This window comes from Silene latifolia, chromosome 6, assembly GCF_048544455.1.
Source record: "Silene latifolia isolate original U9 population chromosome 6, ASM4854445v1, whole genome shotgun sequence".
Lineage (NCBI taxonomy): Eukaryota > Viridiplantae > Streptophyta > Magnoliopsida > Caryophyllales > Caryophyllaceae > Silene > Silene latifolia.
This window is the reverse complement of record NC_133531.1, coordinates 18,435,975-18,447,486: the sequence shown is the minus strand read 5'-3', so window position 1 is coordinate 18,447,486 and position 11,512 is coordinate 18,435,975. Positions and strand designations below refer to the sequence as shown.

Here is an 11,512-nt window from a genome sequence, read left to right as displayed (position 1 = left end):
GTTTCCTCAGAAGCCTTCACGGTATGCTAACAAGTAACATGATAAACCGGTGCAGGATTTGCCAACGGTTCGCTTAACCTCGACCCGTATTTCGACCATGTTTCCTGTGTAAATTTAGCCTATTCCTTGAATTAACTTAGAACTCGGCCAAAAATTTCATTCGACTTTCTTATTTGATGCACTTTATTTTCCGACGCGGTGCCGTGAGTACGCCACTTTCTTAGTTGAATTCTTGTATGTTACTTTTGACGGGATGAAGATCACCATAATGATCAATTAAACACACACCTTGCTTTAGATAACTGACCCGTAAAGTTCGAGTTTGAACAAGAGTGATTCACACTTCGTTCCCTGATTTCGTGAAAAAAAACAGAGTGCGTGGACAGCCCCTGTTGTCGACCAATTTTACATCATGGAGAATGATCTTTGACCTTAAAGCTTCCCATATTCACAAAATTTGCAGTCCCACGATTCCGAAACATCGAATAACTCGGATTTTCGTTATCGTTTGACCCCCAACGACCTCGGCAAAGAAAGACCGTCTCAAAACAATCACCCTTTATTTTGTATGCGTCATGTAGCTTCAGTTTGCCATGTATGTGCATAATTTTACAACATATTGACGATACTTTCGATTGAATTCCTTAAAGCAGGTAGCTATTTCTTCTGAGTTTTCAACTTTTGCGACGAGTAGGGTTAGAATAAAACCATGCCTATATATACACGACAACCTTTATGCCCATCAAAACATCAATGGCTTTTTTTTTTGTTTATTCACTTGGGATTCAGACGAGCATTTTATGTTTCCTCCCTATTTATCTTGTCATGGCATTGCCTTATGAATAATCAAACCATATTTAGATATGAATTTGAGTATTTGACTAATTGATTGCTATTCATAGCCACAAACCGTGATTGATATTTTCGTCTGTTCACTTATTGGCTTTATAATAGTTATTTTAACTTTCTGATTTCCTTCTTGCAGTCAAGTATATATTCCCGAGCTTTGCGGTCAGCTTGGAATCGAAATTCAAGGTATGAAAATTTCTTCAGTTCTCGATATCATGCCATGATTAGTTTCCTTTCTTGCTTGTAGAGCAATTGATCTTGGTTGGTTAATTTCTAGCCTTTATCGTCTCTTAACTGGTTTTAATCGGCGCTTGTACAGGATGATTTATACCGATGAAGGAGCAGGGTCTTTTCGATGATGATGGGCCAGTAGATGACATTGTCGAGAAGGATAATCTGCTTCCAAACAAGCCACTCTTGGAGTCTTAGGTAGCCATGCGATGTCATACTTGACGTGAAGCTGCGGTGGCCGTCCTTCGTCCCGATATCGTTAAGGTGCACACTTGCTTTTGTCATTTTTTTTTTGAAACATAATAAAATGCCAAATTTGATAATCGGGTGCTTGCAGACTTCACTTCACTACAATTTATACATGAGCAGCACCCAACATTTACGTTTTACAACTCTCAGTCATCTCTTTCATTTTCATCGACTAAAATTCCAATTTTTACTCAAAAATTCTCCCCCAAATTTGCGCTTGGTGAATCCTTCCCTAATTTGTGACCATTCCAGATTCATAGCTGTAAGTTTCCTTCCCAAAATCATGTTTATAGTATTAATTTGTTAGTTGTAAAGTGTAAACCCTAATTTCTCGGTTTGCAAATCAATTTCTGGGTTTTTTGCGAATCAATTTATTTGTTCATAGTCATATTTTGTGTGTCGTGACTTGTGAACCCTAGTTTATGGGTTTAATTTGACAAATTTATTTGTTCATTGCCTTAATTTAAGTGGTTTTAATTCAAATTTCTAGGTTTCTTACCCTAATATATGTGTTTTTAAGTATAATTTCTTTGTTTGTAAGTAGTATTGTAACCCAAATTTGTGTGTTTAAAACCCAAATCACAAAATAAAACTTACTCGGTGAAGGTGGTTTTGGGAAAGTTTACTGGGCATTCATCGATAATCCTAATTAAGCAGGTGAATGAACACACACTCTTTTTTTCTCACATATTTCTGCCCGGGAACAAACAGAACTATAGACATAATAGACATTATTTTGCTATAGGTTGTTGCAATAAAGCAGCTAGACAGGAACGACCAGCAGGGAAATCGAGAGTTACTGTGTCGAAGGGCTTCAAAGGCTTTTGGTGTATGAGTTTATGGGTATAGGATCCCTTGAGGTTGAGGATCACTTTTCGAGAGTTGTCGAACCTTCCTGAGTAACCTTAATTGGGAACAAAATGGAAAAATTATAAAAAGAGGGTGAATGAATGAATTGAGATGAAGAGTATAAAAGGGAGAGAAGAGTGTAAGAATATAGTATAAGAGGGTAGAAGGGCATTTTCGTCATAAAAATAGGCTTAAAATCAGAAAATTAAAATATTGACGGAATATGTCACCGGAGTGTCAAATTGGGTGCAATTTTTGACCTGAAGACATTTCATGGGAGTAAATTATTAAAAAGTATTCAAAAAGAAGTAATTTTAGAAAAGTGGTTTCTAAAAGGGAGTAGTTATAAAATTACTCTAAAAATAAATAAATTTTTCTCGAATTAATTTTTTTTAGGTTTAACTTCGATGTTTTTAACTTAAAATACATACAATTTTAAGTAAAACTAATAAATGATAATTAATTATATATGATCAATATTTTATAAATAAATTTGTGACTGAATAAATATCCACTACTACAAATCCAGGCAACTATAACGCCCCTTTAACAACAATTATTCACGAAAATCACAATAGACGTTGTAGAATGTATGGCGCGAATTTTACTAAAATTAATTACAACGGGTATGGTTATATAACCGTTGTTATAAGTTTTAACAACGGGTCAAACATGCACAACCGTTGTTAATAATTTGGCGCAAAATTGGCGCAAAGTTAGTGAAAAGTAATCACAACGGTTATTTTTGAAACCCGTTGTTAAAACTTATTTAACAACGGTTGTTGTTTTACAACCGTTGTTAAAACGTTTTAACAACGGTTTTTGTTTAACAACCGTTGTCAATACTTTCCATACTATAAAACACACAAACACAGATCAGCTACAGCCACAAAACACAAACCTTAACACAAACACAAACACAAAACACACACTTTCTCATCGTCTCTTTCTCTCTTTCTCATCGTCGCTTTATCATCTCGCCGTCACTGTTGATTTCATCGTCTCTTACTTTCTCTAATTATCAGGTAAATCTCGCCGTCACTGTTGGTTTCATCGTCTTTCATCGTCATTATTTTCTTTTTCTAATTATTTCATTTGCATGTATGTGTTTTTATCGATCATTATGTTATTTCTCTAAGTATTATTCGCTTAATTAGCTAGTAAAACAAATTAAATAAAATAAAACAAAGAAGAAGCAAGATGATAGAGAGGAATGCATGATAAACTTAATATATATATATATATATATATATATATATATATATATATATATATATATATATATAAAATACATAAATTAAATTAAAAAAAATTACATTAATAAAAATGCAATTCTTATATTTTCATAGAGAGTCTTATTCTCTTCTATGATATCTGTTCTCTCCTCCTTAGCTATTTGGAGGTTACTTCAGTGATTGCTATATCGTCATATAGCCGCAATCGCTCATCTTTGCTCTCATCAAGCCATCTTTTTTGCGTCCTTCGATCGGATCGAGCATCCACAAGGTAGCTCTGGCTGTCCTCAATGTGGAGCAACCGGCGGATGAAACTGTTGTTGTTCTCGATCATAGAAAGAGTCTTAAGGATGATATCATTCATTTTGTTGATGAAGTTTGGAGTTTGTTTGAAAGATTAATTAGGGTTTATTTGGAGTTTGTTTTAGCAGTTAGGGTTTGCGGAGATATATAGTGAGATAATGGAATGTTAGTTGAGATAATGCATGTATTTATACTAAGTAATGTGTGGTTTGAGTTGTTTTTTAATTAATATATATGTTAGGAAGTTGTGCCATAATCATCATCATATCTCTCTCTGCCGCTTCAAATCTTATTATAACCCTTCTCATTCCATATTGTCCATTCATATGCACAGGGATGACAGTAATAATGCATGCATCGGAATTATAACGGGCCGTAATTATGCATGCATCTAGTAATATTTAATTTAATTTTTTTATATTTTTTAAAAACAAACAACAACGGTTATTGAGAAACAACCCGTTGTCTTTAGTTATAACAACGGTTTTGTATATTACAACCCGCTGTTATAACTTTCCCCCCAAAATTGAGTCACACTTTCCACAACGGATTTTTATATATTTAAAACCGTTGTTAATAGTTTTAACAACGGGTTCCTTTAGAAAACCAACCGTTGTTAAAACCTTTTACAACGGACGCTTTAACAACGTCCGCTTTTTTATATAACAACGGTTTTTAACCGTTGTTATAGCCTGTATCTGTAGTAGTGATCATATTAATTAAAATAAAATTTGTTCGAATAATGCAACAACCAACATTACATTCTCAAATTATATCATTTCACGATATGTAATACTTCAAATCAGTTAATATTAGTTTTAAATGATGTGGTTATAATTTTATGTAATTTTTAATTTTTTAATGTATAATGTGTCATATTTATGTATCAAACATATAGGGTCCATGCTCAACTTATTCAAACATTTTAATTGGGTCTTGAATGTGCTATATGTCATACATATCAAGTAGAATTTGCAACTTTTGTTTTTTTAAACAACTATATATAATGATATTTAAGAGTTTACATGTAAATAAAATAAGTTGAACTTTCTCAAATATTATTTTTTGAGGTTTAACTTCAAAATATTTAACTAAAAGTAATATTTAGTTAGTCATAATCAATATTTTTATACTTGACGTATATATATTTAATTGAAGATATTAAAGAAAAATGTAACGTGTTTTCTACATTTTCATGTCGTTTATAATACAATATTACTTAATAATCATTACTTTTATTTTGATTATCCAAAGGCGCTCGCGATCATTGCGTACATACATACTCGTACACATACGTGTTATCACACTATTTAAACCTATCAAAATATCATATGTATTCAATTTCTCACATATAAATTTTTTAATTATTCCCACACTATAAAAACTAATCGCTTAGTAGTTTTCTTTATGTTTCGTTTCAAATAAATACAATGAATTTTCCAAAAATATTTTTCTTAATTGATTTGATTGTCTAAGTTTTATAACTTTCTTAAAATGTTTTTTTACGTAAAGGTAAAACATTGTGAGATACTCAGTTTAATCATCTCTACATATAAAAATATTTTAATAAATATAAGCTAATTTGATAACTTATACCTTTAATAAGTCATTTTTTCAAATATTATACTTAAGATAACTTTCTTTCAAAACATATACCAAAAATCGTATTTTTTTTCGAACTCAATACTAAATCTCAAATAAAGACATAAAAGACGGTTTTAGCCTTACTAACTTATCCATCACAACCACCACCATTTTTCCATTTCCCCACAACATTAATCCTTAAACTCACTTCCATCACTAACACCTAACCACCGCCACAACTGTTAGAATTTGAGTATGCACGAAAAAGGAATTGACAATAAAACTGCACCGAATCGACTCCGCTTTCCTAATAGAATAATTCGACCCTTAACAGTGCCTGGGTATAATCGAACTTTCTACTGAGATAAGACGGTGCCCTCTGATTTTTGGCACAAAAATCAGAGATGTAATTAGAAATATTTTGTTGTAGAATGTTAAACGTTCTTTTGATGCAAATTGAAGATTATGATTTTCTGTATATCTTTCTGTCATAGTTATTCGAACGAAAACTATTCCGCAATCCCGTAAATAATTACACGAGCGTACACTCCGTACTTCCCGAACTCGCATTATATTATTTAGAAATTACCCATCAATGAACCGATCTTAATTACGCCAAATGAACCGGTAATTACTCTTAAATCACCAACAACAACGACCCACCTCATCCCCCTGACATCACCACCACTGCTGCCAAGTACCCTACCGTCCGAAGTCCGGAAATATGTAATACCGAGTGGCTATAAGTTGACGTCTTTTTTTTTTTCCAATTGCTAAATACCAGATCTCTATAAGTTGACGTCTTTTTTTTTTCCGACAAGAAGAGAAAATAGTTCGAGAAAAAAAAAATTAAAAATACAAGTTGGTATTAAACCGACATAGGTCTTGGACTTTTAATTTCCGTAGTGAATAATCAAGTTTCCCTCATTTCCGTAATCACTGCTGGTTTGATTCTCCAAGAAAATGCAGAAAATGAAGGGCAGAAAGAAGATGAAATCTTCATCAAATTCGACCCTTATTTCCGAATTCAGGTACATACCAACTGAACTTTGTACCCAAATTCTGGCAAATTTACCAGCCAAAACCGTGTTAAGATTTAGGTGCGTATGTAAATCTTGGTGCTCCATTATTGATAATCATGATTTCGTTACCCAGCATCGTAATCTTTGCAAAATCAATTCCGTGAGTAGTAAATTGTTACTATCCTTCGAAGGGCTGGGTCGGTATGGGCGGAAAGGATGTTTGTTGACAGTTCGTCACGCTGACGCACTTCGTAAAACTGATCAAATTTTAAAGAGTTCGCAAAGGTATCATCTAAATGGGAGCTGTAATGAGTTGCTGTTAATTCGCGGCTTAACTGGTCTTGGAGAACGAAACCCGTTGATGCTGTGGAACCCTTGTATTAGAAAGTCGTTGTCAATTCCCCTTCCTCCATTATTGTCGTCCTCTGGCGGCGGAGTCGTGTATGCATTTGGGTTTGCACCTAACAGTAACGATTATAAAGTCATTGCTATCTCATCAGATTGGAGTCAGGCCGATGGTCCGAGTATGTGTTTTGCAGTTTATATGCTTAGTAATCAAGAATGGTCTCTCAGAAATGATGGCTTCAATATCTCTCATCCGTACTATAGCCGTATGTTTTCGCAATATCGTTCTCCCCAAACGGGTTTTAACTTTCAAGGAGCATTATATTGGATTGGTTATGACCCAAATCGGGATGGTAACGTTGCTGATTGTTCAACTCATTTAGTTTCTCTGGACTTTGATTTGGAAAAATTCAACTACATGGAACTGCCATTTGCTTCAGACGATAAGGGAGCCGTAAGACTTCCTTTTCGTCTAAGGGAGTCACTAGCGGTTTTCTTGTATTTCTTCTGTGAAATCCAGCATATGGGCGCTGGAAGGGGACAGTGGAACCGGGGTATGGACCCCAAGATTCTCAGGACTGTCAAGTTCTGATGGTTTTGATCTGTTCAGGTCTGCCCCATTTTTGCAGCTATTCTACTATGAGAGTGATGATGGTGGGCGTTTTGTTTACTGTAAGAACTCGTACAACATTTCTAGCTGTCAAATACATGAGCTTGGAAAATCTATGAAGCATTATGTGGAAATGCAAATGTATAGAGAGGGCTTGGTGTTGTGCAAAGGTTACGGAGCTGAAGATCTTGGGTCATGCTCATGAACAAGAGAATACGACTGTCTTTTATCGCTGAGTTTGGGAAGTTGCTGCTCTTCTTGATTCTTAACATTCTCAATCGATCCTGGTAAATGTTTATACTTGAAATAGTGTTTTCAATATTGTTGATACTGATCTGATGAATTGCTCTTAAATGGGGTTCTGCAGTTTGTGGATACGTATGTAGTAGTGTTTTGCCTTTTCTTTTGATTTAGTTTCTTTCGATATACTGTATAACTATGATTGACGGGGAAACTGTTGAATACACTAGTAAATGATCAACTAATACGAATGTTCTATATTCGTTGGACCAAAGTTTCTTTATTTAGTTTTCATTATGATTCATTATAGGTCTTCCAAAAATAATATCTGACCGAATCCTTGTTTGGTAGCATTACTGTTTTGTTTCAATTTGTCCAAAATAAGGAAGACTTAATGTATGAATGTATGATTACCCCCTCAACTCCGGTTTGTCTCGCCACCTTTAACCTGAAAAAGGCTGCTTTTGTTTCCACCAACTCCAAAGCCCAACAATGTCTCATCTGTGCCACTGCCCGTCCTACAACACCCGCCTCAATAGGCTTTATCGGAATTGCCATTTCAATAAGCATGGCACTCATCCTCAATAGCCATTTTGCACCTACAGCAAGTCGCATCCCTGTCCTGGACTATTTTTTGGATGTTAATTAACCCCATAGCTTCTAGCACAGTAATTCAGCCTTGCATATACTCCCTCAAGGTTGCAGCTTCATGTCCCATTAATCCCCCGTTTTTCTCGTAATGCCATATTAATTTGTCATCCCCACCGCTGATGCTAATAGGAATACATAGCACATTATCGAGCTGGTATCTCGCCTTCAGTAGTGATATGAAATTAAAGGTCTCAAACATAGCATTATTAATTAGGAAACTAGTATATCTTCTGTTGGCTTGCATTGATCGATGGCTTAACAAAGAACTAGATGAGATTCAATAGAGACGTCTAGCAAATTTCCATTGCTCGTTTCTTGTTAATTTTGACTATTATTTCTACAATATTGTTGATTTTAATTACCTGCAAACTTTCGATGTGGATATCAGTTGCTGATCTTCTTCTCTCTGTCTAGATGCTTAGTTAGTAATCTCAACAACAAATGACGCCGATAAATGATGTTCTCCATCTGGTTTAATGTGTATACTTCAAATAGTGTTCTCAATCTTGTTGACACTGATCTGAATTAGGCGTAAACTACAGAACATTAATAAGTAATGGAGTTCAAAGACATGTCATAGAATCAACTGTCATCTAAACAAACAACGCTTGTTACAACAAATATATCTGATCATGCTTTCAACAAATTCAAATTTACTGCAATATACTCGTCTAATTACAATTAGCTTGAAAAATTAAGCAAACAATTTGATTGATCACCTAATAGGATGGAGGATGGTTGTTTCTAGCAAACAAATTGAGGTAAATCGTCTTTAAAGAACAAACCAAGCTTCTCCATTCGTCTTCTGCCAACATAACCTAAACGAGACATTGAGCATCCCGCTAATACCTCCAGCTCCTTTGTAATTCCATAGCTGTCGTCAAATTGAACCGATTTCTCTACCTTCTCTAAGGCATGGCGAGCCGCCTGTCTCTCTTCTTGTCGCCGCCTTTGCTTCTCTAACAATTCTTTAGTTCTTGCTTTCTCTTCACTCTTTTTCATCACTTGACATGACTTAGCGATGATCTTTGCATATCGAGCTCTCAACATTGAGGCGCGTAGCGATGATCTTTGCATATCGAGCTCTCAACATTGAGGCGCGTAATTCCTTTGGATCTTCGACAATCTTCAACTTTTTCGCCATCTCTTGTTTTTCATGTTCTTCAACTCCATGGCACCTCTTAATTCCTGCCATTATTGTGATTCCCTAGCTTATCTTAAATTAGGGTTTTGTTGTAAGATGAAATTTGTGGTAATTAAGAGAAATAAAGGTGTGTGGTGTGTTGTAGGAATGATTTGGTATGTGTGTATATATAGTGAGAAGGTTATGTCGGTAGTCGGTAGTCGGTAGTCGGTAGTCGGTAGTCGGTACTCGGAGTTTGTGTAAAAGTTTCCTAAAAACGAAACTTATGGAATACGCGTCTATTTGTTTTGGTGTTTAAACTCTTTTTCCCAATTGTGATAGGTAAGGGTACTTAATAATTTAGGAAATTAGGATACTGTAACTAACTTTGTACTATGATGGTAAATTGTACGACGTAGTATGAAATTATACGATCCGTCTCATGTTTACGACCATCATATAGTATATATAAACATCTATTACGGAGTATATTATAATTAAGTCATATACTCTCTCTGTTTCAGTCATTAGTTATTCTATATTATTTTGGGTGTCTCAATTAATTGTTATCCTTTTCATTTTAATGATGAACTTGATAAACAATTTGATCATTTACACGTAATTTGGTCCACTTGTCATTTAGTAATTGGCACACCCCTCTTTCTTTGGTCTTTGTGCTAAAATCAAAGGACAACAATTGACCGGGATGGAGGGAGTATACAACTAGGTTCCTAATGCATGTACCATTTCTCTACTAATTAGTTTGAAATTCAAATTTTAGGAGAAAAGATGAAAATACCTTCGTAATTTACTATAATAAAACGAGTGGCGCCAAATTTAAGCATCACTCTCGTCATAGAATACTGGTGTATTCGTGTGGTAAGGGAAGAAACTAAAAGTGTCCCAACAACATATAAGGGTCTAGAAAAGCACCGAATTACTCCCCTAGACGAAACATAAACGGAGACATTCAGGCCACCATCATTTCTGACATAAGCAGCAACAAACATATGATACCAACAGCTACAAGATGGAGGACATTCAAGGCAAAAGGCTAAAAAACCACATATGCATTATTTTACAAGAGTTACTTTGTGTTTACAATTTGATGAATTATTATACCATATCCTCAGTTCCGTCTCTATTGCACAACACCAAGCTCTCAGAATACTTTACCAGTTCTACATAACGGCTCATAGATTTTCCAAGTACCTGCACTTGGCAAGTAGTAATATTATAGGATTTTTTCTCATAAATAAGACGACCACCATCACTCTCACAATATAATACCCTACTTGTTTTCGATTCCATGAAATTAAACAAGTTAAAACCATCACTACTTGAAGGACCTGAAAACCATAGAGTCCATTCCCTCTTTCCGTTCTGCTGTTTCAACACCCATATTTTTAAACAAACGGAAGAAATACAGAAAGTCGCTAGTGACTCTCCAAGAAGAAACAAAGACCTTGAAATAGTATCTACTCCATCCAACGCATGTGGCAGTTCCAAAAAGGTGAAACTTTCCGTATCAAAATCCAGGGAAACAAGATGAGTTGGTTTATCATCTTGATTACTAGTATCCTCGTATGGATCCTTTCCAAGCCAGTGAGCTGCCCCGTCACAAAAATAATAGGGCGGAAACAAATGCTTAGGGGACAAACAGTCAATGTTGAGGTCATTATCCCTATCAGCCCATTGCTGATCGCTGAGTGTGTAAACCGTAACATACATCTTCTCTACACCCATGTTGCGTTGAAATAAGATCGCGATGACTTTATAATCCCCGCTATTAGGCGCGAATCCAAGTACAAAGGTATTAAAATGGTAGCGGAAACAGGAAAGAAGGGGGCAAGCGGGAAGTGTTAATAATTTTCTAATACTCGGGTTACATAATCTCAAGCTAGAAACGCTGGAATTTTGAAAGGGGCATACTAAAAGCAAAGAATCACATATTCCATGAACATAGTATCTTTCATCGCTTTTAAAAATGTGACCAATTTTTCGAATCGTGTCAGGTTTACGAAGTGTCAACATGCATCCACTAGCTCCACGTGGTCCCAAACACTCGAGAGCTAATAATTTAATCGAATTTGAGGAGTTGTTGCAAAACTGGAGATGCATTGAAACAAAATCAGGGTCATCGATGATAGACCGCCAAGATTTGCATATGCACCTGAATCTCAATAGACTTTTGACGGGTAAATTTACGAGAAATTGGGTC

The 11,512-nt window shown here is 35.2% G+C and overlaps 2 protein-coding genes across 2 annotated transcripts; one reads left to right on the top strand and one right to left on the bottom strand.

Annotated features, from left to right (window-relative positions):
• The first annotated feature begins 6,263 nt into the window (after nt 1-6,263).
• On the top strand, nt 6,264-7,259 carry LOC141587695 (putative F-box protein At5g47300). The gene has a single exon (XM_074409169.1). The coding sequence runs from the start codon at nt 6,264-6,266 to the stop codon at nt 7,257-7,259; it is 996 nt and encodes a 331-aa protein (XP_074265270.1).
• Nucleotides 7,260-10,261: 3,002 nt separating this feature from the next.
• LOC141587694 (uncharacterized) lies at nt 10,262-11,037 on the bottom strand. The gene is made up of 2 exons (XM_074409168.1): nt 10,414-11,037; nt 10,262-10,345 (listed from the first exon to the last, which is right to left on the bottom strand). The coding sequence occupies exons 1-2, from the start codon at nt 11,035-11,037 to the stop codon at nt 10,262-10,264; spliced, it is 708 nt and encodes a 235-aa protein (XP_074265269.1).
• Between the last annotated feature and the right edge of the window lie 475 nt (nt 11,038-11,512).

Bases quoted from the DNA above. Each gene is read 5' to 3' on its own strand.
- LOC141587695 (XM_074409169.1), top strand. From the start codon at position 6,264: ATGCAGAAAATGAAGGGCAGAAAGAAGATGAAATCTTCATCAAATTCG.
- LOC141587694 (XM_074409168.1), bottom strand. From the start codon at position 11,037: ATGGGTGTAGAGAAGATGTATGTTACGGTTTACACACTCAGCGATCAG. The intron at 10,346-10,413 runs GTATAATAATTC...GTGGTTTTTTAG, and splicing joins GAGACGGAACTGAGGATATG to CCTTTTGCCTTGAATGTCCT.